At 59.6% G+C, this 27,985-nt stretch overlaps 3 protein-coding genes across 5 annotated transcripts; 1 reads left to right on the forward strand and 2 right to left on the reverse strand.

The window, feature by feature from the left end:
• Positions 1-26: 26 nt before the first annotated feature.
• TRMT1 (tRNA methyltransferase 1) lies at positions 27-7,623 on the reverse strand. The gene is made up of 17 exons (XM_066570390.1): positions 7,587-7,623; positions 6,921-7,191; positions 6,483-6,538; positions 6,267-6,382; positions 5,402-5,589; positions 4,348-4,463; positions 3,405-3,517; positions 3,173-3,321; positions 3,011-3,094; positions 2,811-2,880; positions 2,591-2,725; positions 2,360-2,445; positions 1,290-1,398; positions 1,082-1,158; positions 858-977; positions 497-608; positions 27-108 (listed from the first exon to the last, which is right to left on the reverse strand). The coding sequence occupies exons 1-17, from the start codon at positions 7,606-7,608 to the stop codon at positions 49-51; spliced, it is 1,884 nt and encodes a 627-aa protein (XP_066426487.1). The 5' UTR covers positions 7,609-7,623; the 3' UTR covers positions 27-48.
• Positions 7,624-7,700: 77 nt separating this feature from the next.
• Positions 7,701-15,635, forward strand: NACC1 (nucleus accumbens associated 1). 3 transcript variants are annotated; one of them, XM_066570426.1, is made up of 7 exons: positions 7,701-7,770; positions 9,547-9,931; positions 11,031-11,589; positions 12,266-12,442; positions 13,514-13,619; positions 13,709-13,806; positions 14,528-15,635. In XM_066570426.1, exons 2-7 carry the CDS (start codon positions 9,566-9,568, stop codon positions 14,785-14,787), a joined length of 1,566 nt encoding a protein of 521 aa, XP_066426523.1. In that variant the 5' UTR covers positions 7,701-7,770; positions 9,547-9,565; the 3' UTR covers positions 14,788-15,635. The 3 variants fall into 3 exon arrangements, with proteins under 3 accessions (XP_066426523.1, XP_066426522.1, XP_066426524.1); XM_066570425.1 differs by lacking the exon at positions 7,701-7,770 and adding an exon at positions 7,951-8,043; XM_066570427.1 differs by lacking the exon at positions 7,701-7,770 and adding an exon at positions 7,951-8,043 and having other exon boundaries at positions 14,560-14,660.
• A 4,141-nt stretch (positions 15,636-19,776) lies between these two features.
• DCAF15 (DDB1 and CUL4 associated factor 15) lies at positions 19,777-27,981 on the reverse strand. The gene is made up of 13 exons (XM_066570394.1): positions 27,853-27,981; positions 27,155-27,252; positions 26,691-26,826; positions 26,352-26,458; positions 26,119-26,255; positions 25,185-25,355; positions 23,920-24,372; positions 23,050-23,147; positions 22,835-22,963; positions 22,104-22,189; positions 21,438-21,542; positions 20,862-20,977; positions 19,777-20,554 (listed from the first exon to the last, which is right to left on the reverse strand). Exons 1-13 carry the CDS (start codon positions 27,979-27,981, stop codon positions 20,499-20,501), a joined length of 1,821 nt encoding a protein of 606 aa, XP_066426491.1. The 3' UTR covers positions 19,777-20,498.
• Positions 27,982-27,985: the final 4 nt, after the last annotated feature.

The raw sequence follows: 27,985 nt of genomic DNA on the forward strand, positions 1-27,985 counted from the left end.
AAAAGCGAATTTCAAAACCCCCCGAGTTTGGGTAAAAAAAATTTTGTTTTAATGGGGAGGGGGCTCGTGGTGGGAGTAACAGCACTGCTCGCCTTGGGGACAGGTGCCCTGTGGGGAGGGGGCAAAAATGGGGAGGGGGGGGTTAAACCTGCCCCAAACCCCCCCTTTGTGTTCAGGACCCCCCCCCCTGCATTCACAGACCCCTCCTCAAATTCCCCCCAAAATTCCCTGACCCCCCCTCCCCATATTCCCAGCCCCGCTTTTATTCCACATTTTATTTATTCCCCATTTTATTTATTCCTCATTTTATTTATTCCCCATTTTATTTATTCCCCATTTTATTTATTCCCCGTTTTATTTCTCCCTTTATTTCCTGCAAACCCCCCCCCCCCCCGCCCTCTATTCCCATATTTTGGAGGGATCCCCCTCCGTATTTTGGGGACCCCTTCCCCATATTTTGGGGACCCCTCCCCATATTTTGGGGACCCCTCCCCACCTCCTTGAAGCGTTTGCAGGGGAATTGTTTCAGCCCGGCCCCGTCCCGGCGCTGCCTCCTCTTGTTCTGGAGCCTCTCCCTCTTCTCCTGCAGGGAGGGGGCGATGCCCCCCCTGGAAAGGATGGGAATGAGGTGGAGACCCCCCCCCAAAATAGGGCAGAGGGCGAGGGACCCCTCCCCAAAAAGGGGAGAAGGTGAGGGACCCCCCCCCCCCAAACAAAGCACAGGGGGAAGGGATGAACCCCGAGCTCTTTTTAGGGAAGTTTCTGCCCCACCCCGAGTGAAAAAAAGGGGGGAATGTCCCCCTTAAAAAGGGTGGGGGGCGCCTGAACCCCCAAACTGAGCCCCCCCCAGGCCTCACCCGGGCTTGGCCCTGGCCTTGGGACCCCAAAAAGCTTCGGGGTTCTCGGGGAATCTCTTGAGGCCGCGCCTGCGGGAGCTGGGGTTGGCGTCCTCGTGGAGGGCAAAGGAAGCCTGGAGCCTGGGAAAGGGGGGGTAAAGGAGGGGGTCAGGGGCTTTGGGGGGTCTGGGGTCTCCCAAAATGGGTCTGGGGTCGCCCCCAAACCCCACCCCGGGGGGTCCTACGTGGGCTCCACCGAGAGGATCCGGGCGGCCGGGCTGGAGTCCGGGAGCCGCTCCAGCTTCACCGGGTGCAGCTTGGCCTGGGAAAAAACGGGAAAATTTGGGGAAAATTTGGGGAAAATTGGGAAGAAAGGGGGTGGGAAAAAGGGGGAACTCAGCCCCCCCCTCTCCCGAGCGTGGGGAGGGGTCCCAGAGCCCCCTCCTCACTGACCCAGCAGCGCATGATGTCCCAGAGCACGGCCGGCGGCGCGTCCGTCTTGACGGCGTTGCGGCAGGCGTGGGACAGCGAGACGCGGAACCCCGCGTGCAGCAGGGCCGACCTGGGGGCCAGGATGGGGATTGGGGGGCCAGGATGGGGTTTGGGGGCGACAGGATGGGCTTTGGGGGGCCAGGATGGGGTTTGGGGGCGACAGGATGGGGTTTGGGGGCGACAGGATGGGGATTGGGGGGGCCAGGATGGGGATTGGGGGGGCCAGGATGGGGATTGGGGGGGCCAGGATGGGGATTGGGGGCAATAGGATGGGGTCTGGGGGATCCCCAGGGGGTTTGGGGGGGCCAGGATGGGGATTGGGGGGGCCAGGATGGGGTCTGGGGGATCCCCGAGGGGGTTTAGGGCAGTCTGAGGAGGTTTGGGGGTGCCAGGATGGGGTTTGGGGGGGCCAGGATGGGGATTGGGGGATCCCTGAGGGGGCTTTGGGGCAGTCTGAGGAGGTTTGGGGGGGCCAGGATGGGGATTTGGGCTCCCCGAGGGGGTTTAGGAGGGCCAGGATGGGGTTTGGGGGATCCCCGAGGGGGTTTAGGGCAGTCTGAGGAGGTTTGGGGGTGCCGGGATGGGGTTTGGGGGGTCCAGGACAGGGACTGGGGGGCCAGGATGGGGTCTGGGGGATCCCTGAGGGGGTATAGGGGGGCCAGGATGGGGTTTGGGGGGGTTCCATGAGGGGGTTTTGGGATCCCTGCAGGGATTTGGGCTCCCCGAGGGGGTTTGGGGGGGTTCCACGAGGGGGTTTTGGGTGTTCCTGAAGGGATTTGGGCTCCCTGAGGGGGTTTGGGCACAGTTTCCATGAGGAGGTTTTGGGGTCCCTGCAGGGATTTGGGCTCCCCGAGCGGGTTTGGGTGTTCCTGAAGGGATTTGGGCTCCCCAAGGGGGTTTGGGCTCCCCAAGGGGGTTTGGGGGGGTTCCCCGAGGGGTTTTGGGATCCCTGCAGGGATCTGGGCTCCCCGAGGGGGTTTGGGGTGTTCCTGAAGGGCTTTGGGGCTCCCCGAGGGGGTTTGGGTGCCCACCTGAGCTGCAGCAGCGCCGGCGTGTTGCTGCGGACGGTGCTGCTCAGCCCGTCCAGGGTGTAGTACAGGGGGACATCGCTCAGCTCCTGCCCCACCAACACCCCCCAGCGTCACCGCCAGCCCCAAAACCGGGGTGTCCCCACCGAGGGGCGTCCCCTGCGCCCCCCCAGGGGTGTCCCCATCGAGGGGCGTCCCCTGCGCCCCCCCAGGGCCGTCCCCTTTTGGCGTCACCTCGGCGATGACGCTCAGCATCCCCCGCATGCGCGGCTCCGTCTGGAAGCGCCCGGGGCTCCTCTCCAGCGCCGCCAGCACCCCCTCCACAAAGCTGGGGTCGTGCAGGGGCTCAGCCCACACCGGGCCCCCCACCTTTAGAGGGGGGGAAAAAAGGGGGTTCAGGGCCTTTTTTTGGGGGTTTTTTTGGGGTTTTTTTGGGGCAGAGGGCTGCACGCACCTGGTGGCGCTGCTGGCAGAACTCGCAGGTGGGACCCACGGGCGGTCCCGTGGCCGGGCTGTACTTGAAGCTAAGGCGGGGAAAAGTGGTTAAACCCCCCCAAAACCCAAAAGAACAAATCGTGGGGACCCCCTGAAGGGTCTTGAGGACCCCCAAAACCGCTGTGGGGAGGGATGTGGGGAGGGATGTGGGGGCTGTACCTGCTGCCGTGGCTGCTGGCCCTGCCCAGGCGCTGCAGGTGGTGCGAGCCGCACCCCGTGCAGTGGAACACCAGCGCCTGCTTGCTGGGGGCAAAACCCCGGATCAGGGCGGGTTTGGGGGCGCACAAAGACCCCCCAAAACCCCCCCCCCCCCAAACTCACCTGGCCGAGGCCTTGACCTTGGCCTGGCCCGTGAAGACCCTGACGAAGACGCGCACGTAGAAATCGGCGCTGACCGACAGCAGCGGCGCCACGAAGCGCTGGTAGCAGTTGGCGCGCAGGTCCAGGCTGTGCAGGACGATCCTCAGCGCCTGCCAGGGGACAAAAGGGACGCGAAGGGACGCGTGTGCCACCCCCTGAAGCCCCCTCCTCCCCTGCCCACCCCGGCACCGACCATCTCGTGGCAGAACTTGCCCTTGAGGGACACGGCGCCGTATTTGCTGTAGCAGGTCTCGGCGCTGTTGCCGGCCAGCACCGCCATGTCCGTGCAGGTGACGCACAGCAGCCCTGCGAAATCGGGGCGCAGGGGGGGTCCCTGAAGGGGTTTGGGGGCTCCCCGAGGTGGTTTTGGGTGTCCCTAAAGGGGTTTGGGGGTCCCTAAAGGGGTTTGAGGTCCCTAAAGGTGTTTAGGGGCTCCCCGAGGTGGTTTGGGGTGTCCCTAAAGGGGTTTAGGGTCCCAAAGGGAGTTTAGGGGCTCCCCGAGGTGGTTCTGGGGGGGTCCCTGAGGGGGTTTTGAGGGGTCCCTAAAGGGGTTTTGGGTGTTCCTAAAGGGGTTTGGGGGCTCCCTGAGGTGATTTTGGGGGGTCCATGAGGGGGGTTTGGGTGTCCCTGAAGGTGTTTGGGGGTCCCCAAAGGGATTTGGGTGTCCCCGAAGGGATTTGGGTGTCCCTAAAGGGGGTTGGGTGTCCCCAAGATGGTTTTGGGTGTCCCTAAAGGGTTTGGTTGTCCCTAAAGGGGTTTGGGTGTCCCTGAAAGAGATTTGGGGGTCCCTGAAGGAGTTTGGGTGTCCCTGCAGGTGTTTGGGTGTCTCTAAAAGGGTTTGGGTGTCCCTGAAGGAGTTTGGGTGTCCCTAAAGGGGTTTGGGGGCTCTCTAAAGGTGTCTGGGTGTCCCTAAGGGGATCTGGGTGTCCCTAAGGGGATTTGGGTGTCCCCGAAGGGATTTGGGTGTCCCCAGAGGTGTCTGGGTGTCCCCAAGGGGATCTGGGTGTCCCTAAGGGGATCTGGGGTCCCCAGAGGGGTTTGGGTGTCCCCAAAGGTGTCTGGGTGTCCCCAAGGGTATCTGGGTGTCCCTAAGGGGATCTGGGGTCCCCAGAGGGGTTTGGGGTGCCCAGACTCACCCCCCTCGCTGACGGCCTGCACGGCCGCGTCCAGGAAGGGCGCGGGGCTCCCGTAGGGGTCCAGGTCGATGACGTCGAAGGGCTGGCGCTGGGCTTTGCTTTGGTACATCAGCATCCTGGGGGTGCCCAAAGACCCCCCCAAAACCCTCAGCACCCCTCAGGGGACACCCACAGGGTTTGGGACCCCCCCTCAGTGCGGTCACAGCTTGGGGGCCAGGGCGGCTCCTGGCACCCTGTGGGGATATTGGGACAAATTCTGGGGGGGGAAAAGGGTCTGGGGGCTCCCCCCAGAGAGCCCAAACTGGGGCAGGGGGTGCTGGGGTGCCCATGGGGACACTTTGGGGACACCTCCCAGCCACGCTTGAGGAAGTGTCAGGGGGTTGGCCCCGTTCCCAGTGGGGTTTGGGGTCACCTGCTTTGATCCTAATTGGAATTTGGGGTCACCTGGCATGGCCCCTGTGGGATTTGTGAGTTTGGGGTCACCTGGCACAACCCCTATTGGGGTTGGGGGTCACCTGGTGCCATTCCAATGGGGGTTCAGGCTCACCTGGCACAACCCCAATGGGATTTTGGGGTTTTGGGCTCACCTGGCACAATCCCCATTGGGATTTGGGGTTTTGGGCTCACCTGGCACAATCCCCATTAGGATTTGGGGTTTTGGGCTCCCCTGGCACAACCCCAATGGGATTTTGGGGATTTTGGGGTTCAGGCTCACCTGGCACAATCCCCATTGGGATTTGGGGTTTTGGGCTCACCTGGCACAACCCCAATGGGATTTGGGCTCCCCTGGCACAACCCCAATGGGATTTTGGGGATTTGGGGTTCGGGCTCACCTGGCACAACCCCAGTGGGATTTTGGGGATTTGGGCTCCCCTGGCACAACCCCAATGGGATTTGGGGTTCGGGCTCCCCTGGCACAACCCCAGTGGGATTTTGGGGATTTGGGGTTTTGGGCTCCCCTGGCACAACCCCAGTGGGATTTTGGGGATTTGGGGTTTTGGGCTCCCCTGGCACAACCCCAGTGGGATTTTGGGGATTTGGGGTTCGGGCTCACCTGGCATCAGCCAGCCGCGGCGTCACCAGCCCCCCCACGCCGTTCCTGGCCACGTTCCGCGCCATCAGCTCGGTGGCCCGGGGGGAGCAGTCGCTGGCCACGATGGCCCCAAGCCCCGGAACCTCCCGGGCAAAGCGCACGGAGCGGAGCCCCGAGGCTGCCAGGGCCTCCAGCACACGGAGCCCACCCTGGGGAGGGGGAAAGGAACCCCAAAAATCATCCTGGAACCCCAAAATCCCTGCTGGGAGGGTCAGAGAACCCCCAAAAATCATCCTGGGAGGGTCAGGGACACCCCAAAATCCCTCCCGGGTGAAGCACACAGAGCAGAGCCCCGAGGCTGCCAGGGCCTCCAGCACACAGAGACCACCCTGGAGGGGGGAAAGGGAACCCCAAAAATCACTTTGGGAGGGTCAGGGAGCCCCAAAAACCTCCCTGGGGGTGGTCGGGGGGGCCCAGGAACCCTAAAAACTCCCCTGGGGGACACAAGGAACCCCAAAAGTCATCCTGAGGGGAGTCAGGAAACCCCAAAAGTCACCCTGAGGGGAGTCAGGGAACCCCAAAATGTCCCTGGGGGTGCCCAGGAATCCCAAAAATCACCCCGAGGGTTATGGGGGGGCTCAGGAACCCCCTGGGGGGGTCAGATGGGCCTGAGACCCCCCCCCAGAAGAACAGGGTGGCCTGGGACCCCCAAAAACTCCCCCAGGGGCACAGGAGGGCTCAGGGGGGGCTCAGGAACCCCCTGGGGGAGCACAGGGACCCCCAACCCCCCCCCCCCCCTTGAGGGTACAGGGGGGGCTCAGGACCCCCCTGGGGACACAGGAGGGGTCAGGGGATACCCAAGACCCCCCCCAGGACCCCTCCCCACCTCGCAGGGCTCTCCCGGCCGCGCCGTCCGCGGGGTCTCGGGGGCTCCCGGGGGGTCCCCGGCCTCGGGGGGGCTCTGGGGGCTCCCCCCCGGCTCCTCCTCGCCCGGAAGAACGACTGGGAAAGAGAGGGGGTGAGGGGACCCCGAAAAGGGGCTCTGGTGGTGGGGGGGGGGGGGGGAAAGGGGGGACAGGGACCCCCCTCAAAGGCGCCGTACCCCGAATTCCTTTGGGGCGCAGCCAGAGCCGAGCGAATTCCGTCAGGACAGCGCAGCTGGGGGGGAAAAGGGGGGGTCAGGGACCCCCTGAGGGGGGGGCAGAGACACCAAAACCCCCCCGGGGCAGCCCAGGACCCCAAAACCCCCTCAGGATGACCCCAAAATCCCCCCAAGGTCACCCCAAAACCCCCCCGGGGCAGCCCAGGACCCCAAACCCCCTCAGGATGACCCCAAAATCCCCCCAGGACCCTCCAGAGACCCCCCCAAGCCCCCCGAGAGCCCCCCAGGACCCTCCCCAGAACCCCCCAAACCCTCCCAGAGCCCCCAGGACCCCCTCAAGGCCCTCCAGAACCTTCCCAGAGCCCCCCAAGCCCCCCCTCAATTCCCCCAGAGCCCCCCTTGAGCGCCCCAAGACCCTCAAGGACGCCCCCGGCTCACGTCAGGTCGCGGTTGAAGCCCTGCACGGGGTTGTAGAAAACCTCGTTGGCGCTGGGGAAGACGATGGTGGCGCGGCCCTCGGTGATCAGCGTCTCGCCGGTACCGGGGGGGCTCCCCTCGCTCTGGGGGGGTCCGGCCGAGCCCTCGGGGGTCGCCCCCGACCCCTCCGGGATCGCCCCCGGCCCCTCGGGGGTCGCCACGCCGTTGGGGGAGGCTCCGTCCATGGCGGGGGGCACCGGGGGGGCTCTGCAGAGGGTCCTGAGTGCGGCGGCTGTGCCGGGGGGGGGTCACGGCAGCACCGGAGCGGTTTTGGGGGAAAAAACGGCGGAATTTGGGCTCGGCCCCGGAGGGCGGGAAAGGGAAAGGGGGAGGAGACCCCCCCGGAAAAGGGGAGGAAGAGGCGGGGAATGGGAGAGCGGGGAGGACACAAAAGCCCCGTGAGAACGGAGAGACTCTCCCCCCCCCCCAACAAAAACCGGGACCGGGGGTCGCACCGAGCCCCCCGCGCCCCCCCCACGCCGCCCCCTCCCCAGCACGTGGCAAGGCCCGGGGGGGGGGGGTTAAACCGCCGGTGTGTCCCCCCCTGCCCTCCGGGGCTCTCCTTGTCCCCTTCGTGTCCCCCCCTGTCCCCCTCTGTCCCCTCCGTGTCCCCCCCCCCCCGCTCACCCGCGCGCGCCGCCCCGCGCATTCCCCTCACATGGGCGCCGCCATCTTGCGCCGCTCACGTGACCACGGCGGCCGTGCAGGGTTATAAAACCTCCGCCCGCCTCTCCGAAACGCCATCCCGCGGCATTGCCCGCCGGCGGCGCCGGGAGGAACCGATCCCGCCGTACCCCGCCCGCGGGAAACGGTGCGCCAGCACCCCGCGCCTTTCCTTCGCGCTCCCCACGCGTTCCCCGCCCGTTCCCCGCGCGTTTTCCGCCTCTCCCACCCTTAAAACTCCGCGTGGTCACCGGGCGGCGCGGGTGGATGATTCGGCGCTCGGCTGGTCGCGCAGGCGCGGGCGGCGCGCTCGGCGCTCGGCCGGTCGCGCCTGCCGCACAATGAATGGCCGCTGAGCGCGGCGGCCCCGGGAGCGGCTCCGGCAGCGGCCGCGGCCCCAGCGCAGCGTCCCCGGCCCCCGGTACGGCACGGACCCCCCTGCCCCGCCCCGAACCCGCCCCCTGCCCCTTGCAGCGGCTCCCCGGTGCTCCGCTTCCCTCCCGCACCGGGCCCGGTAACCCCCCCAACCGTCGGCGCCCGTTCCCCCGGGCCTGCGGCGCCTCCCGCCCCCCCGCGCTGGGGATCCCTCGGTTCCCCCGGGCTGACGCCGCTGCTGCTGCCGGGAATGGGGCGGGGCTCCGTCCGTACCCCCCCGCTGTGGGGGATTGCGGTTCCCCCCCCCCCCCATTGGTTGGGGGGTTTTGGGGACCCCCCCCCCCAAATTTGGGGTCCCCCCGGTGTCACCTCGGAGGGTTCGGGGGTCCCGTCCCCTCCCCTGCTGGGCACGGGGGGCTCCTCTGTCCCCAGCCCAGGGAGGGGGGTCCCTTTGGGTGCCCCCCCCCACCCCCGTGTTTTGGGGTCCCTCTGCTCCTCCCCTCCCCCAGCTGGGGGATTCACCCCCCCCTCCCCCCCCTCCCAAAATTCGGGGACCTCTCCCCCCCTATTTCTCCTCTGGGGTCTCCCCCAGCCCCCAGGTCAGACTCGGGGGTCTCCTTTCCCCCCCAATTTGGGGGTGTCTCCCCAAAACCCTGCGGCCCCCGGGGGGGGTCCCCGCCCTGCCCTGCCCCCCCCGCAATTCCCTCAGAGCCCCCCCGGCCTTGGCGGGGACCCCCGAGCCTGGGGGGGATTTGGGGTGAGAGGGGTTGGGGGCTTGGTGGGACCCCTGGCTTTCCTCTGTGCCCCCTCTGTCCCCGCCCCGTGTCCCTGTCCCTTGTCCCCGCGTGTCCCCCATGTCCTGTGCCCCTGTCCCCAAACCACCCCAATGTCCCCTGTCCCCCCGTGTCCACCCCATTCCCCGTCCCCATGTGTTCCCACATCCTGATGTCCCTTGTTCTCACACCCCAATGTCCCCTGTCCCCATGTGTCCCCCTCTCCTGTGCCCCTGTCCCCACCGCCCCATGCCCCCCAATGTCCCCAAATGTTCCCAACACCCCCTGTGTGTCCCCGCTGTCCCCAACACCCCCATTGTCCCCATTGTCCCCAGTGCCCCCTGTGCTGTCCCTGCCATCCCCAACTCCCCCATTGTCCCCTCATTGTCCCCATTATCCCCAGTGGCCCCTGGGCTGTCCCCACCGTCCCCAACTCCCCCATTGTCCCCTCATTGTCCCCAGTGTCCCCTGCGCTGTCCCCACTGCCCCCAACGTCCCCCATTGTCCCCATGGTCCCCAGTGTCCCCAGTGTCCCCAGTGCCCCCTGCGCTGTCCCCACCACCCCCATTGTCCCCTCATTGTCCCCACTGTCCCCAGTGGCCCCTGGGCTGTCCCCACCGTCCCCAACTCCCCCATTGTCCCCAGTGTCCCCAGTGCCCCCTGCGCTGTCCCCACCGTCCCCAACTCCCCCATTGTCCCCTCATTGTCCCCAGTGTCCCCAGTGCCCCTGCGCTGTCCCCTGCGCTGTCCCCAACGCCCCCCGTTTCGCCCCGCAGGCCCCGCCCGGCGCCCGCCATGGCGCAGACGCTGCAGATGGAGATCCCCAACTTCGGGAACAGCATCCTGGAGTGCCTGAACGAGCAGCGCCTGCAGGGGCTCTTCTGCGACGTCTCGGTGGTGGTCAAGGGCCACGCCTTCAAAGCCCACAGGGCCGTGCTGGCCGCCAGCAGCTCCTACTTCCGAGACCTCTTCCACAGCTCCAAGAGCGCCGTGGTGGAGCTGCCGGCCGCCGTGCAGCCCCAGAGCTTCCAGCAGATCCTCAGCTTCTGCTACACCGGCAGGCTGAGCATGAACGTGGGCGATCAGTTCCTGCTGATGTACACGGCGGGCTTCCTGCAGATCCAGGAGATCATGGAGAAGGGCACCGAGTTCTTCCTCAAGGTGGGTTCGGGGTGGGTTGGGGGTCAGGGCAGAGGAGGGAAGGGTGGATGTGAGTCCTGTGGTGTTGGAAGGCTGATTTATTATTTTGTGATATTATATATGTTGTATTACATCATATTGTATCATGTAATACTGTATCATATCATAATTATATCATATCTTAATTATATCATATCTTAATTATATTAATATATAATGTATGTGTAATATAATGGAAGGAGGAAATTGTGAATCCGACTCCGTGTTCTTAGAAGGCTGATTTATTAGTTTGTGATATTATATATATTATATTACATCATATTATATCATACCCTATGATATCATAATTATATCATATCATTATTATATTATATTATATTATATTATATTATATTATATTATATTATATTATATTATATTATATTATATTATATTATATTATATTATATTATATTATATTATATTATATTTATTACATTACATTACATTATATTATATTAATATATAATGTATGGGTAATATAATAGGAAGGAGGAAATTATGAATCTGACTCCGTGTTCTTAGAAGGCTGATTTATTAGTTTATGATATGATATTTGATATGATATGATATTATATTAATATATAATATATGTGTAATATAATGGAAGGAGGAAATGATGGATCTGACTCCCAGGTTCTTAGAAGGCTGCTTTATTCTTATATTTATATTATATATTAATATATAATATGCATGTAATATAATGGAAGGAGGAAATTATGAATCTGACTCTGTGCTGTTAAAAGGCTGATTTATTATTATATTATATTATGTTATATTATATTATATTATATTATATTATATTATATTATATTATATTATATTATGTTATGTTATGTTATGTTATGTTATATTATATTTATTATATTATTAACATTACATTATGTTACATTATGTTACATTATATTACATTATACTACATTATATTACATTATATATAACGACATTAACATATCCACAATATATTATATCTAATTGTATATATAACACATTTTCCTTTTCCCCTGAGCCTCCCGGCACTCAAACCCTGCCCCGAAGCGATTTCCCCGGCCGCCGTGACGAGAAATGTCCCTCGTTGCAGGTGAGCTCCCCGAGCTGCGACTCGCAGGGGCTGCACGGGGACGACACGCCGGGCTCGGAGCCGCAGAGCCCGGTGGCGCAGACCTCGGCGGCGCAGGCCTGGCCGGCCGCGCTGCCCCTGGTGTCGCGGGTCAAGACGGAGCAGGGCGAGCCCGACGGCGTGCAGTGCACCTTCGTGGTCAAACGCCTCTGGGACGGCGCCGCCAAGGACTCCTCCTCCTCCTCTTCCTCCTCGGCCGGCGGCGGCGGCGGCGGCAACAACGGCAGCAGGAAAATGGCCAAGTTCTCCGAGGCGGCGCCGCGCCAGAGCGCGCCCGGGGCCGGTACCGGCGGCAGCAGCGGCACCACCCCTGTCCCGGTGCCGGCCCCGGTGCCGGGCACGGCTGCAGACCAGACCAGCCCCGGGGGCACGTCCAGCGCCTACACCAGCGACAGCCCCGGCTCCTTCCACAACGAGGAGGACGAGGAGGAGGACGCGGGCGAGGAAGGCTCGGACGAGCAGTACCGGCAGATCTGTAACATGTACACCATGTACAGCATGATGAACGTGGGGCCTGCAGGTATGGGGGGCTTTTGGGGGGGTCCTGAGGGGTTTTGGGGGGTCCTGAGGGGATTGGGGGGCTCTGGGGAGGGTCCTGAGGGGATTGGGGGTCTCAGGTGTGTGAGCAGTACAGGCAGATCTGTAACATGTACACCATGTACAGCATGATGAACGTGGGGCCTGCAGGTATGGGGAGGCTTTGGGGGGTCCTGAGGGGATTGGGGGGCTCTGGGGAGGGTCCTGAGGGGATTGGGGGGGTTTTTTGGGGCTCCTGGGGGTCTCAGGTGTGTGAGCAGTACGGGCAGGTCTGTAACATGTACACCATGTACAGCATGATGAACGTGGGGCCTGCAGGTATGGGGGGGTTTTGGGGGGGTCCTGAGGGGATTGGGGGGGTCCTGAGGGGATTGGGGGACTCTGGGGAGGGTCTGGGGGTCCTTGGGGATGGGGGTGTGTTTGTGGTGGAGACCCCGCCCCATTGGAGGCGTGGTTAGAGCGTGTGGGCGTGGCCTGGTTGGGCTCCCTGTTGTCCCCTACCCTTCCTGCGTCACCCCCCCCCCCAGAATTTTCAAGCTTTTTTCAAGGATTTCCCCCCCTGCCCACCACAAAGGCGACACCTCAGGGGTGCCAGGGACCCCCAAAGCCCCCTCCCCACCACATGTAGAGCCCCATTTCCACGTCCCCACCATCCCCAGCTGCAGAGAAGGTGGAGGCCCTGCCCGAGCAGCCGCCCCCGGAGCCCCGGGCCCGCGCCCGCCTGCGCCAGGACCTGGCGTCGCTGCCGGCTGAGCTGGTGACCCAGATCGGGAACCGCTGCCACCCCAAGCTCTACGACGAGGGCGACCCCGCCGAGAAGCTGGAGCTGGTCACCGGTACTGGGACGGACTGGGAGGGTCCCACAGGGCTCTGGGGTTTGGGGCTGGGTTTGGGGGAGGCTGGGGAGGAAGGCAGGAGCCGCCGCTGGAATGGGAAATAGGAACCTCCTCCCCTTCAGAAGTGCGGTAAAATTTAAATTTCAATTATAGAAATCAAATTTTTATTTTTATTTTTAAAAAATTATTATTTTTTTAAATGTAAAAATTTATTTTATAATTTAAATTTGATAATTTAAATTATTTAAATGATCAAATTTTAAGTTTATTTTTGTTTTGAAGAAATACTTTTTTTTGGTTTTATATTTATTTTATAATTGAAATTTTATAAATTGTAAAAGTTCCCCTCTGAATTGCTGTAAAATTTAAATTATATACTGTTATATTATATTATATTATATTATATTATATTATATTATATTATATTATATTATATTATATTATATTATATTATATTATATTATATTATATTATATTATATTATATTATACTAATATATTATATTATGTAATATTATATTATGTTATTTTATATGATGTTATATTATGTTTTATTATATTATATTATGCTATATTATATTTATTACATTACATTATATTATTATATATGATCGATGTTATATTGCATCATATCATATTATTATATTATTCTTTTTCTATATTATATTTTTATTGTATATTTTAATATTTTATTATATTATATCACTACATTCTTATTATATCGTATACATTCTATAATATAATGTAATATAATATAATGTGAATAATGTGAAATATAATATAATGTAATATAATGTAATATAATGTAATATAATGTAATATAATATAATATAATGTAATGTAATGTAATATAATGTAATGTAATATAATATAATATAATATAATATAATATAATGTAATATAATATAATGTAATATAATGTAATATAATATAATGTAATATAATACAATATAACCTATTTTTTCTTAACAGAAGCCAACCGCCACACAGGTGGCAAATAGCATACTAAATATGCAGATATGCAAATCTTGCCGTGCAGTCCCCCCTGACCCCCCTGTGCCCCTGTCCCCAGGTACCAACGTGTACATCACGCGGGCCCAGCTGATGAACTGCCACGTCAGCGCGGGCACGCGGCACAAGGTGCTGCTGCGCCGCCTGCTCGCCTCCTTCTTCGACAGGTGAGACCCCCGGGCGTGCCCCCCGCCCTCACCCGGGCTGCCAGAGGGGATTTCTGGGGGTCCAAGCTGGGTTTTTTGGGGTCCGGCAGGAACACGCTGGCCAACAGCTGCGGGACCGGAATCCGCTCGTCCACCAACGACCCCAGCAGGAAACCGCTGGACAGCCGGGTGCTGCACGCTGTCAAATGTGAGTGGGGGGCTTTGGGGGGCTCTGGGGGGGTGTCTGGGGGCTTGGGGGGCTCAGTACAGCGGGTGCTGCACGCTGTCAAATGTGAGTGGGGGGCTTGGGGGGGGTGTCTGGGGGCTTGGGGGGCTCAGTACAGCCGGGTGCTGCACGCCGTCAAATGTGAGTGGGGGGCTTTGGGGGGCTCGGGGGGATGTCTGGGGGCTTGGGGGGCTCAGTACAGCGGGTGCTGCACGCTGTCAAATGTGAGTGGGGGGCTTTGGGGGGCTCTGGGGGGGATGGAGGGACCAGGCAGGGGGAGCTCAGGGTGGGGGGGAAATGGGGGACAGGAGTGACCCCAGGGAGGGGAGAATGGGGGGACAGCAGTGACCTCAAAGATGGGACAGGATTGACCTCAGGGAGGGCACGGGGGGACCCCAGAGGAGCACAAGGGTGACCCCCCCCACAGGGGCAGCACCCCACACTTCACACCCAAACCTTTCTGTGGGACCCCCACCAAACTCGGGGTGCTCCTGGCTGCCCCCTGACCCCGTCCCCCCCATTTTACTGCCAGAACTTTGCTCCCAACTTCAAGGAGAGCAGGGACGGGGGGGACAGGGTCAGGGGGCTTGAGGCACTGCCCCAATTTCCCACCCAAACCTTTCTGTGGGACCCCCCCCCCCCCCAGACTCGGGTTGCCCCCTGACCCCATCCCCACGTGTCCCCATCCCCGTTCCCCCCCCAGTTTACTGCCAGAACTTCGCTCCCAACTTCAAGGAGAGCGAGATGAACGCCATCGCGGCCGACATGTGCACCAACGCGCGGCGCGTGGTGCGCAAGAGCTGGATCCCCAAGCTGAAGCTGCTCATGGCCGAGGGCGACTCCTACACCTCCTTCATCAACGACACGGGCAAACTGGAGCCCGAGCTCATGGGCCCCGAGCCCCCCTTCGAGGCGGGGGGGCCCGAGGCCGAGGGGGGGCCCGCGGGGGAGGGGCTGCAGTGACCCCCCCCCCCGAGCCCCCACCCCCGGGGATGGACCCCGAAATGGGGAGGGGATCCTGCCCTGAAGTGAGGGGGTGACCCCGCCATGATCCCCTCAGTGCACCCTGTAGGAGTAGGGACCCCTCCCCAGGCAGGGTCACCCCATGGGGAGGGGTGTGGGGACCCTCCCCACCCACCCAAACTGGGGACGCCCCCCCCCAAAGTGGGGAGGGGATTCCAGCCTGAGCTGGGGGGGTGCAGCGATGTCCCCCCACCCCCCCAATGCACCCTGTAGTAGGAGTTGGGACCCCTCCCCACACAGGGTCACCCCATGGGGAGGGTCCCTCCCACAGCCCCCTCCCCAAAGTGGGGAGGGGATTCTGCCCTAAAATGGGGGGGGGACCCCCTCAATGCACCCTGTAGGAGTAGGGACCCCCCCCTTCAGGGGCTGGGACCCTCCCCAAAGTGGGGAGGGGATTCCAGCCTGAATTTGGGGGGTGCAGCTCCCCTCCCCCAGACCCCAGGAGTAGGGACCCCCCTGCCCCACCTGGGGACCCCTCCCCACAAAAAGGGGGAGGGTCCCACCAGCAAGGGACCTGTGTGGTTTAGGGACCCCCCCTCACCCCAGATGGGCACTCCCAGGGGCTGGGACCCCCCCTCAGGGGCAGGGACCCCACATTGAAGCCCCAGTGGGTCCTGTGTGTCCCCGCACCCCCAGAACTTGAGGGGTTTTTTTGGGGGGGGGGGCAGCGGCCTCTCGGCACAAGCGCAGCTGCCCCCCCCCCCCCAAGCATTCGGGGGGGGCCCAGAGGGGGGTCTGGGGTCCTGTGCCCCCCCCAGGACCCCCCCATTCCCCTCCAGGCACCCGCATGTGTGTCCCCCCCCCTCCCTTGTGTCCCCCCCTCCTCGTGTCCCCCCCCCAGGGACCCTCATGGCTCTGGGCAGCCCCCCCCGCATGTGTCCCCCCCCCCCAGGTGACCTCTGTGCCCCCCCCCAGGTCACCTGTCCCCAGGTGTGTGTCCCCAGGTGTGTGTCACAAAGTGGGGGGGGGGGGTCTCACCTGTCTGTGTTTGTCCCCCCCCCACCACCAAATTGGGAGGGGTCTCCCTTATTGCCCCCCCTCCATGCTGGGGGGGAGGACACTGTGTGACTGGGGGGTGGGGGGGCCAGGGACCCCCTGTGTGTGGTGGGGACACGGGGACCCCCCCTCTGTCCCCAGGGCTTGGCTCTGAAGGGGAAACTGAGGCACGGTTTGCTGAGAACCCCCCTGGGAGTGATTGGGGGGGGGGTCACCAGGAGCCTCCGCCCCTCCCACTCAGCCCTTGGTGGGGGGGGGGGGTCCGGGGGGTGTCCCCAGGTGTCTCCCCCCCCCCTCAGTGCCCCTCCCCCCCAGGTCTCCTGACGTTTGGTCAAGTGCCTTACCCGCCCCTCCCCCCGCGCTCCCTCCGCGTCTCCGCTGCCCCCCCCAGCACGGGGTGGGGGTGCAGGGACCCCCCCCCCAACCCAAACCCCCTCCCGCCACCACGACCTGGGTTCCCCCTTTCCCACCCCCCATCCCCGTGCCTCAGTTTCCCTTTTTTCCTCCCAAGGAAATGGAGGGGGAAGGGGTCTCCCTGCTGTCCCCCCACTTCCACCCCCCCCCCCCAAAAACGGGGTCCATCTCTTGGTTCTCCCCCTCCCCCTCTCGTTGCTGTACAGAATTTGGGGGGTGGGGGGCGCATGGACCCCCCCGAACCCCCCCCCCCCCACCCCGTGCTTGGCTTCCCCGGGGACCCCCCCCCTCCCCCCAGTGTCTGTCCTGTGTAATGAAGTGCCAAGACCTCCCCCCCTCCCCCATCCGGACACCCCCCAGGGGCCCTTCTGGAGCGCCCCCAGACCCACCAGGACCCCTCCCCACCCCCCGGGACCCCCCCCCAAGCCCCCCCCGACGCTGGAGGTTGCACATGAACTGCTGTTGGGCGCGAGGGAGCGTGTGAATAGTGAAAATAAACACAGAGTTTGTAACAGCCGCGCCCCACGGCCCCCAAAAACGACCCCGGGGCCTGGGAAAATGGGGGGGGGTCGTGAAAAACCCCGGGAGGGGGCGCGCGGGGGGCGGTTCCGCCCCTTTTTGCCCTTATATGGGCATGCGGAGGCGGAGTTCCTGCCTTTCCCGTGCGTTGCTCCGCCCCCTTCCCGTGGCGTCAGCGTTGCCTTATATGGGCATGGAAGGGGCGGGGAGGGAATCCCCGTGGGGGGGAGGGGGGGCACAGGGGATCCACAAAACGGGGGAGGGGGCACAGGAACCCCCCCAAATAAATGTGGGGCGCAGGGACCCCTAAAACCTGGGGGGGGGAAACGTAGGGACCCCCCAAATTCATGGGGGGGGGGCACAGGAGCACCTGAAACACACGGGGGGGGCACAGGGACAGCGCTTTACGGCCATTTTACAACAGTCGCGCTTTACGTGCCCCCGAAATCCTCCAATTCCTGGCCAATCGCCCCAAAATTTGCGCCTAAAATCGCCCCAAAATCCCCAAATCTCTGGCCACAAAATCCCTGAAATGAGCCCCAAATCTCACTCAGTCAGCCCAAAATCCCTGCCAAAAAACGGCTCCCCAAAATCCCCAAAACTGCCCCCAAAACCAGCCCCAAATTCCTGCCCCCTTCCCCAAAAAAATGCCCCCAAATCCCGGCCAGATACCCCAAAATCCCGGCCAAAATAATGCCCCCGAAATCCCAAAAACTGGCCCCAAAATCCCAGCCAATCACCCTAAAATCGCCCAAAAATCCCCCAAAAGACCCCAAATCCCTGCCCCCAAAATCCCCCAAAAGAGCCCCAAAGTGGCACAAATTGGAAACTGGAATTTTTATTTTGGGGAGTGGGCAAAAAAGAGGCATAAAAACAACGAAAAAAGGCAAAAAATGGGGAAAAAAAGACAAAAAGTGGAAAAAAAGGACGACCCCTTTTACGACAGTTTTGCTTGACGGCACCTTTTACGACAGTCGCGCATTAGGGCACCTTTTACGACACTTTACGACACTGGTGCTTTGCGACACTTTACGACAGCGTTTACGACAGTTTTGCGACAGTCGCGCTTTACGGCCCCCTTTGCGACAGTCGCACTTTACGGCAGCTTTTACGACAGTCGCGCTTTACTGCCCATTTTACGACAGTTTTGCTTTACGACAGCTTTTGCGACAGTCGCGCTTTACGGCGCCTTTTGCGACAGTCGCGCTTTACGGCGCCTTTTGCGACAGTCGCGCTTTACGGCGCCTTTTGCGACAGTCGCGCTTTACGACAGCTTTTGCGACAGTCGCGCTTTACGGCGCCTTTTGCGACAGTCGCGCTTTACGGCCGCTTTTACGACAGTCGCGCTTTACGACACCTTTTACGGCAGTCGCGCTTTACGGCAGCTTTTGCGACAGTCGCGCTTTACGGCCCTTTTACGACAGTTTTGCTTTACGGCCCCTTTCATGACAGTCGCGGGTTTGCGGCAGTTTTACGACAGTCGCGCTTTACGGCACCGCCTTTTATGCAACTTTTACGGCATTTTACAGCACTTTACGGTTTTTATTTTGTTTTTTATTTATTTTTACTTAATTTTATTTTTTAATTTTATTTTTTATTTAATTTTTATTTTTAATTTTTCTGTTTTTGAAGCTTTTTATTTTCTTTTTTTAATTTATTTTTAATTAATTTTTATTTTAAATTTTTCTATTTTTAAAGCTTTTTTTAAAATTTTTATTTTTAAAGCTTTTTATTTTCTTTTTTGTTTTTATTTTTTATTTAATTTTTGTTTTTATTTTTTCTATTTTTGAAGCTTTTTATTTTTTAATTTTCTTTTTTATTTGATTTTTATTTTTAATTTTTCTATTTTTGAGGATTTTTATTTTTTAATTTTATTTTTTACTTAATTTTTATTTTTAATTTTTCTATTTTTTGAGGCTTTTTATTTTGTTTTTTTATTCTATTTTTGATTTGATTTTTATTTTTAATTTTCCTATTTTTAAAGCTTTTTATTTTAGTTTTTATTTTTAGTTTTTATTTAATTTTTATTTTAAATTTTTCTATTTTTAAAGCTTTTTATTTTGTTTCTTTTTTTCATTTCTTTTTTTTATTTTTAAAGCTTTTTATTTTTATTTTGTATTTCTTTTTTATTTTTACTTTTTTTCTATTTTTGAATCTTTTTATTCTTTATTTTTAATTTGATTTTTATTTTTAATTTTTCTATTTTTAAAGCTTTTATTTTTTTAATTTTATTTTTTATTTAATTTTTACTTTAAATTTTTTTATTTTTAAAGCTTTTTATTTTATTTTTTAATTGTATTTTTAATTTAGTTTTTATTTTTATATATTTTTAAAGCTTTTTATTTTTTTATTTTTATTTAAGATTTATTTTTATTTTTTTCTATTTTTGAAGCTCTTTATTTTTTAATTTTATTTTTTATTTTATTTTATTTTTATTTTTCTATTTTTAAGGCTTTTAATTTTGTTTTTAAATTTTTTTTTTATTTCATTTTTATTTTTAATTTTTCTATCTTTAAACCTTTTAATTTTGTTTTTTTAATTTTATTTTTTATTTATTTTTTTTTTAAACCTTTTATTTTTATTTTTTAATTTTATTTTTTATTTCATTTTTATTTTTAATTTTTCTACCTTTAAACCTTTTAATTTTGTTTTTTTAATTTTATTTTTTAACGGCACCTTTTACGACAGTCGTGCTTTACCGCACTTCACTTTACAGCATTTTACGGGTTTTATTTTGTTTTTCATTTCTTTTTAATTCATTTTATATTTGAAATTTTAATTTTTATTTTTAATTTTTTCCATTTTTAAAGCTTTTTAAACCCCGTTGGTGGGGGGGTTCTGGGGGTGCTCCTCCCACCCCAAATCCCAGTCCTGGTTTGGGGGGGCTCTGAGGGTGCCCCAAAATCCCCAAATTCTCAAAACCAGCCCCAAATCCCGGCCCATCACCCCAAAATTCCTGTCCCTAAAATCCGCCCTAAATCCCCCAAACGAGCCCCAAGGTGGAAACTGGAATTTTTATTTTGGGGAAGGGGGGATTTGAGCTCCTCCCCCCTCCCCTGATAAAACACTGGATGGCAAAAAAGAGGCGTAAAAACGACGAAAAAAGGAAAAAAAATGGGGAAAAAAGACAAAAAAGGGAAAAGTAAAAAAGGACCAAAAGGCCCCAAAGGGGGCGGGGCTGGGGCTGGGTCCGTTGGGATCCAGGTGGCACCAGGGGGGTCCCAGCTGTCCCCAGGTGTGCCCCAGGTATCCCTGGGTGTGTCCCAGGTGTCACCAGGGCTGTCCCAGGTATCCCTGGGTGTGTCCCAGGTACGCCCAGGTGTCACCAGGGGGGTCCCAGCTGTCCTTGGGTGTGTCCCAGGTACCCCCAGGTGTCACCAGGGGTGTCCCAGGTGTCCCTGGGTGTGTCCCAGGTACCCCCAGGTGTCACCAGGGGGGTCCCAGCTGTCCCCAGGGGTGTCCCCAGGTGTCCTCAGGGGGCTCCAGGTGTGTCCCAGGGGTATCTTCAGGTGTCACAGCTGTCCCCAGGTGATGTCCCAGGTGTTTCCAGGTGTGTCCCAGGTACCCCCAGGTGTCCCTGGGGGTGTCCCCAGGGGGGTCACAGGTGTCACAGCACAATCCAGGCGTTTCCCAGGTGTCCCAGGGCTGTCCCCAGGTGTCCCCAGGTGTCCCGGGGATATCTCAAGGGTGTGGCCCCAGGTGTCCCCAGGTGTCCCCAGGTGTCACAGCACAATCCAGGTGTAGCGCTCGTTGTCAGCCAGGACCTTCAGGGAACAGCCTGGGGGGGGGGGGGAAGCAGCGATGGGGAGGGGGCACAACCCCCCCCCCCAAACCCCCAGATGCCCCCAAACTCCCCAGGACCCTCCAGACCCCACCAGGGACCCCCCAAACCCCACCAGGACCCCCCAAAACTCTCCAGACACCCTCAAACCCCCCCCAAACCCCACCAGGACCCCCCAAACCTCTCCAGACACCCTCAAACCCCCCCAAACCCCACCAGGACTCCCCAAACCCCTCCAGACACCCTCAAACCCCCCCCAGACTCCACCAGGACCCCCCCAGGGCCCCCCGAGCCCCCCACCCACCCTTGTGCAGGGCCTCGTTGGTCATCCTGTGCACGCCCCGCCCGGGGGCCTCGGGCACGAGCCAGCGCATGACGGTGTCCACGCAGCCCTTGCGGTACGAGCTCCACACGCTGCCGCTGCAACGGGGGACGTTGGGGGGCTGGGGGCACCCCCAAACTCCCAGAGACCCCCCCAGACCCCTCAGAGGGACCCCAGACCCTCCAAAGAGACCCCAAATCCCCCCAGCCCATGATGAGCCCACGCAGCCCTTGCGGTATGAGCTCCCCATGCTGCCACTGCCACAGAGGATATTGGGGGGCTGGGGGCACCCCCAAACCCCCAGAGGGACCCCAGATCCCCCAAACCACCCCAAATCCACCCCCAGACCCCCTAAACCAACCCCCAGACCCTAAAAACATCCCTAAATCTGTCCCTCACAACTCCCAGTCCCTAAAAACACCCCAAAATCCTCCCCAGACACCCTAAACCATCCCCTAAACCAACCCCCAGATCCCCTAAACACACCCCAAATCCCCCCCAGACCCCCTAAACCCCACCCAGAGCCCCCAAAAGCCCCCAAAGCCCCTCCCCAGGTACCTGGTCTGCCCCTTGACCTCGGTGAGCTCTCCCACCCCCACGGTGGTGAAGGCGCCGCTGTTGAGGTCCCAGGAGACCTTGAGGCTGGTGTGGTGGGTCCGGGGGCTGCCAGAGGGGGGGTCAGCACCCCAAAAACCCCATAAACCCCCTGGGTACCCCAAAAACCCCGTGGGATACCCTAAAAACCCCCATGGGATACCCTAAAAACCCCCAAAACCCCCTGAGATACCCTAAAAACCCCCATGGGATACCCTAAAACCCCAAAAACCCCATGAGATACCACAAAAACCCCCTGGGTACCCCAAAAACCTCATGGGATACCCCAAAGCCCCCTCAGACCCCCATGGGATCCCTGGGATACCCCCAAAACCCCCCAAGGACCCAACCAGAGCCCTATGGGATACCCCAAAACCCCACCTGGGATTCACCCAGATCTCTGTGGGACCCCCCTAAAACCCATGGGGTACCCCCAAAACCCCCCTGAGACCCCTTGGGATACCCCAAAAACCCACCCAGACCCCAAACCCCCCCCTGCCAAGGACTCACCCCAACCACCATGGGACCCCATAACACCCCATGGGGTACCCCAAAAACCCCCCAAAACCACCCTGAGACCCCTGGGGATCCCCCCAAACCCCCTGAGACCCCCATGGCCGCCCCTCTCACCGCAGCTGCCCCTCGTGCTCGGGGCAGGGGAAGGCCAGCAGCAGCAGCCCAATGTTGATCAGCACCTGGTTGGTCTCAGGGCACACCTGGGGACACCCGGGGGGCTTTGAAATGGGGCTGGGGGGGTCCCATGGGGGTCTGGGGGGGTCCTGGAGGGGTTTTGGGGTATCCCATGGGGGTCTGGGTGGTCTCAGGGGTCTCTGGGTGATCTGGGGGGGGAGTCCCAGGATGATCTGGGGGGGTCTTTGGGAGTTCTCAGGGGTCCCTGGATGATCTGGGGGCTCTCAGGGGTCTCTGGGTGATCTCAAGAATCCCTGGATGGTCTCAGGGGTCTCTGTGTGATCTGGGGGGGTCTCTGGATAATCTGGGGTCTCTCAGGGGTCTCTCAGGGGTCCCTGGATGATCAGGGGTCCCTGGGGTCTCTCAGGGGTCCTTGGCTGATCTGGGGTCTCTCAGGGGTCTCTCAGGGGTCCCTGGATGATCAGGGGTCTCTCAAGGGGTCCCCGGGGGTCCCTGGATGATCTGGGGTCTCTCAGGGGTCCCTGAGGTCTCTCAGGGGTCCCTGGATGATCTGGGGTCCCTCAGGGGGTCCCTCAGGGGGTCCCCGGGGGTCTCTGGATGATCTGGGGGGGTCCCTGGATAATCTGGGGTCTCTCAGGGGTCTCTGGCTGATCTGGGGTCCCTCAGGGGGTCCCTCAGGGGGTCCCCGGGGGTCTCTCCCCCCCGCCCACCTCGAGGATGACGATGTCGTAGTCGCTGAAGGAGCAGAACTGCCGCGCCCAGGCCGCGTCGTTCCGGATCACCTCGTTAATGACGTACTCGAAATCCAGGCTCAGCTGCTCCACGGCCAGGAACTGCCCCTGGCGAGGGTCCCGGGGCTCAGCACGGCCCAAGGAGGGAATTTGGGGGGGTCCCCGTGGGGTTTTTGGGGGGTCCTGAGCCTCACCTGGGCCGTGGCTCGGTCCCGGTCCCGCAGGGGCCTCAGGCTGCGGCCGCTCAGGTCGGTCACCACGAAGGGAAGGGAGATTTTGTCATCCTCTAAATCTGGGTGGGGGGCACAGGGGGGGTCAGGGCGGGGCCTCAGGGGTTGGGGTCTCACTTGGGGGGTCGGGGAACCCCAAAATTCCCACCCCAAAAAAAAACCCCCGAGTTGTTATCAGTGAAGGAACCCCCAGCCCAGGGATCATGGGGGGGGCTCAGGGGTCTGGGGTCTCACCTGGGGGGCTCAGGGGGTCCCATTAAGGGTTGGGGTCTCCCCAGGGGTTGGGGTCTCCCCTGGGGGGTTTAGGGGGCTCAGTGGAGATCGGGGAACCCCAAATTTACCCCCTAAAAAAACCCAAATTTGGTCACAGAGAAGGAAGCAACAGCCTGGGACTTGTGGGGGTCCCAATAGGGGCTGGGGTCTCCCCAGGGGTTGGGGTCTCACCTGGGGGGTTTAGGGGGGTCAGAGGGGGTCAGGAGGGGTTGGGGTCTCACCTGAGGGGTCAGGGGGGCCACCCCAAATCCTGGGATCCCCAAATTTACCCCCCAAAAAATCCAAATTTGCTCTCAGTGAATCCTGGGGCTTGTGGGGCTCAGGGGGGGTCCCATTATGGGTTGGGGTCTCCCCAGGGGTTGGGGTCTCACCTGGGGGGTTTAGGGGGGTCAGAGGGGGTCAGGGGGGTCACCCCAGATCGAGGGACCCCCAAATTTTCACCCCAATTTTCTCTCAGTGCAGGAACCCCCAACCCAGGGCTTGTGGGGTCCCATTAGGGTCTGGGGTCTCACCTGGGGGGTTCGGGGGGCTCAGGGGGTCCCCCCAAACCCCCCCACTCACCCTCGGGGGTGTCCCCGGGCTCCAGCACGTAGCACAGCTTGGTGTAGTTCACATACCCGGGTTCAGGGGGGGTCTCGGGTGGGGAGGGGTCTCCCGGGGGGCTCCCGGCCATTGTGGGGAGGGGTCCGGGTGGGGAGGGTTGGGGGTCGTCCCCCCCTGAGCTTTGAGACCCCCCGGACCCCCCCTCATTTCCCTGAGCCCTGCGGAACAGATCGGCCACGAATTCCTTGGCTTTGGTCACTGCCAGGGACGGGGGGGGGGTTCGGGGGGGGTCCGCACTTTGGGGGGGTCCCTGGGGGGGTTGGGAGGGTGGGGGGGAGACCCCAGACCCCTCCAGCCCCGCCCCGTCCTGGGGGGGTTGTTGCTGTTGCTGTTGTTGTGGTGGGGGTGGGGAGGGGGGCGGTTCTGGAAGGTTCCGGCGTCTGTACAGGATCTGCTGGGAGCTGCTGTCACCTGTGGGGGGAAACTGGGGGGTCAGGGGGGGTTTTGGGGGGTCCCACGGGGATGTGGGGGCTCCTGTTTTACCCACGGGGTGCACGGCGATGGCGCAGGGGGTTTTGGGGGGTTTTGGGGGGGTTTTGGGGTCCTGTTTTACCCATGGGGTGCACGGCGATGGCGCAGGGGATTTTGGGGGGGTTTTGGGGGGTTTTGGGGGGTTTTGGGGTCCTGTTTTACCGGCGGGGTGCACAGCGATGGCGCAGGGTGGGTCAGGGGATTTTGGGGGGGTTTCTGGGGGGTTTTTGGGGGTTTTGGGGTCCCGTTTTACCCGCGGGGTGCACAGCGATGGCTCAGGGGGTTTCAGGGGTTTTTGGGGAGGGGTTTTGGGGGGTTTTGGGGTCCCGTTTTACCTGCGGGGTGCATGGCGATGGCTCAGGGGGTTTCAGGGGTTTTTGGGGGGGGGGGTTTTGGGGGTTTTGGGGTCCCGTTTTACCCGCGGGGTGCATGGCGATGGCTCAGGGGGTTTCAGGGGTTTTTGGGGGGGGGGGTTTTGGGGGTTTTGGGGTCCCGTTTTACCCGCGGGGTGCACGGCGATGGCTCAGGGGGTTTCAGGGGTTTTTGGGGGTTTTGGGGTCCCGTTTTACCTGCGGGGTGCACGGCGATGGCTCAGGGGGTTTCAGGGGTTTTTGGGGGGGGGTTTTGGGGGTTTTTGGGGGGTTTTGGGTGCTGTTTTACCCGCGGGGTGCACGGCGATGGCGCAGGGGGTTTCAGGGGTTTTTGGGGAGGGTTTTTGGGGGGTTTTTGGGGGGTTTGGGGTCCCGTTTTACCCGCGGGGTGCACGGCAATGGCGCAGGCCACCAGGGAGAAGCTGGTGTTGAGCAGCACCACGTGGTCCTTGCGCAGCTGGAAGGCGGGCTGGAAGGTGGGGAAGGGGTACACCACCTGGAACTTGGTGTGCAGCAGGAAGCCGTGGCGCAGGCACGCGGGGGGGGCCTCACCTGGGGGCGTCATGGGGTCAGGGGGGGCCCCCCGGGCCGGGGGACCCCAAAATTCCCACCCCAAAAAAAACCCGGAGTTGATGGAAGTAAAGGAACCCGCGGTTCGGGGCTGATGGGGGGCTCAAAGGGGAGATCAGGGGGCTCTGGTGGGTCTGGGGTCTCACCTGGGGGCATCATGGGGTCAGGGGGGGCCCCCCGGGCCGGGGGACCCCAAAATTCCCACCCCAAAATAAACCCGGAGTTGATTGGAGCAAGGGAACCCCCAGCATAGAAATCGTAGGGGGCTATGGGGGGAGATCAGGGGGTCCTAACAAGGGGTTGGGGTCTCAACTGGTGGGGGGGTCTATGGGGTCAGGGGGGGCACCCTGGGTCGGGGGACCCCCGAATTCCCACCCCAAAAAAACCCTGAGTCCGTCACAGCAAGGGAAGCACCAGCCCGGGGTTCATGGGGGGCTCAGGGGCTGGGGTCTCACTGGGGTCTCTCAGGGGTCAGTTCTGGGTCTGGGGTCTCTCAGGGGGTCTCAGGGGTCCGTTTAGGGGCTGGGGTCTCACCGGGGGTCTCAGGGGTCAGTTCTGGGTCTGGGGTCTCACCGGGGGTCTCACCGGGGGTCAGTTCTGGGTCTGGGGTCTTTCAGGGTCTCTCAGGGGTCCGTTTAGGGTCTGGGGTCTCTCAAGGGGGTTTCAGGGGGTCTTAGGGGTCCGTTTAGGGTCTGGGGTCTCTCAGGGGGTCTCTCAGGGGTCAGTTCTGGGGCTGGGGTCTCACCGGGGGTCTCCCTGGCGCTCTGGCAGGCGGGGCAGTGCCGCGGGGGTGGCACGGCCACGGTGCTCACGTAGATGTCCCGGTGGTTCTCGTCACTCATCAGCATCAGGTTCACCTGCAGCCCCGGGGCCGAGCGCGTGCTGGGGGCACAGGGGGCACAGCTGGCACACCTGGGCACAGCTGGGCACAGCTGGGCACAGCTGGGCACAGCTGGCACAGCCGGGGGCGGCACTCACTTGAAGCCAAAGACGATGACCTTGTCGCTGTCCCCGGGCCACTCGCACACGGTCAGGTAGAGGTCGCTGTAAATCTCCTCGTCCTGGAACAGCCGCACCTGACGCACCTGGGGGGACAATGGGTGGCACCAAAGTGTCCCCAAGGTGTCCCGTGGGGGTTCTGGGTGTCTCCTGGCTCTCCCTGTTTGTCCCCTGGCTCTCCTTGTTTGTCCCCTGGTTATCCCCAAGTGCCCCCTGGTTGTCCCTGGCTATGCCATAGCTGTCCCCAATGTGCCCAGGTGTCCCCTGGCTGTCCCTGCAGTGTCCCCAAGTGTCCCCAATGTCCCCAGGTGCCCGTACCAGGCGCAGCTTGCTGTGCACGTTGAACTCCCACCAGTACAGGTGGTACAGGTAGAAGGAGAAGTCGTCGTCCCCAGAGCTGCTGGTGTAGGACAGAACGTAGCGACCGCACTTGGAGAAGCCCAGGAAGATGTGCCTGGGGACAGGGGACAGCAAGGGACATCAGGGGACAGGGAGGGGACAGAGGGACACATGGAATGGGGACGGGGAGGACACGGGTACAGAGCAGGGACACAGAGGGGGACACCAAAATGGAGACAGGGAGGGGACAAGGGGACATGGGGGGACACCAAGATGGGGTCAGGTAGGGGTTGAGGGGACACACAAAATGAGGGAACAATGGATGTGGGAGGAATGGGGGGGGACACACACAGTGGGGGTCACTGCAGGGTCCCCACAGAGATGGGGACCCCTGAAAATTTGGAGATTCAGAATCCCCCTGCAGGTTTGGGGTCCCCCCTCACCCTGCCCACAGGAACTCCTCATCCACGATGCTCTTGAGGGTGACACAAACGCGCGGTGGAAGCTTCCGGAACAGGCGGGGGGAGAGCTGCCCGCTGAGCTGGGGGGGGGGCACGGGAGAGGAGGGGTCAGGGACCCCCAAAATCTCCCCCCAGCACTAGGGGCTGCCAGAGTTGGGGGGGTCCCACATTGTCCTCCACAATCCCAAACTCCTCAGAGACCCCCCTCAAACCCCTCAGAGACCCCCCCCAAAACCCTCAGAAAAACCCCTCAAGTCCCTCAGAGAACCCCCCAAACCCCTCCGAGAAACCCCTCAAACCAGGGCTCCCCACAAAGACCTCAGAGACCCCCCCAAACCCCTCACAAAACTCCCCAAGATCCTCAAAGACCCCCCCCAAATCCCTCAGAGACCCCCCCTCAAATCCCTCAGAGAACCCCCCCCACAAACCAGGGCTCCCCCTCACCACTCCCCCAGCTCCGGGACCCTCCCCCCCGTCCTCATCGCCCTCAAAGCCCCCTCAGGACCCCCCGATCCCCCTCAAGACCCCCTCAGAGCCCCCTCAGAAGCCCCCGCCATGTCCCAGCCCGGTCTCCCCTCAGCCGCCCCCCCCCTCCCCTCAGTCTCCCCACACAGACCCCCCCCCCTCACACCCCCCGCCCCCCTCATCCCCCCACCGCCCCCTCAGCCCTCCCCGCTCACCCGGACGCGGTCCAGCTGCCTCACGAGGTGCTCCCGGCGACCTCGGGGTGCAGCCCCGGGCCCGGCTCCCCCCGCCGCCCCCCGTTTCCCCCCGGGGCCGCCCCGCTCCGCTTTCGAGCTCGGCGCCATTTTC

The sequence above is a fragment of the Molothrus aeneus genome, unplaced genomic scaffold (genome assembly GCF_037042795.1).
Source record: "Molothrus aeneus isolate 106 unplaced genomic scaffold, BPBGC_Maene_1.0 scaffold_30, whole genome shotgun sequence".
Classification (NCBI taxonomy): Eukaryota; Metazoa; Chordata; class Aves; order Passeriformes; family Icteridae; genus Molothrus; species Molothrus aeneus.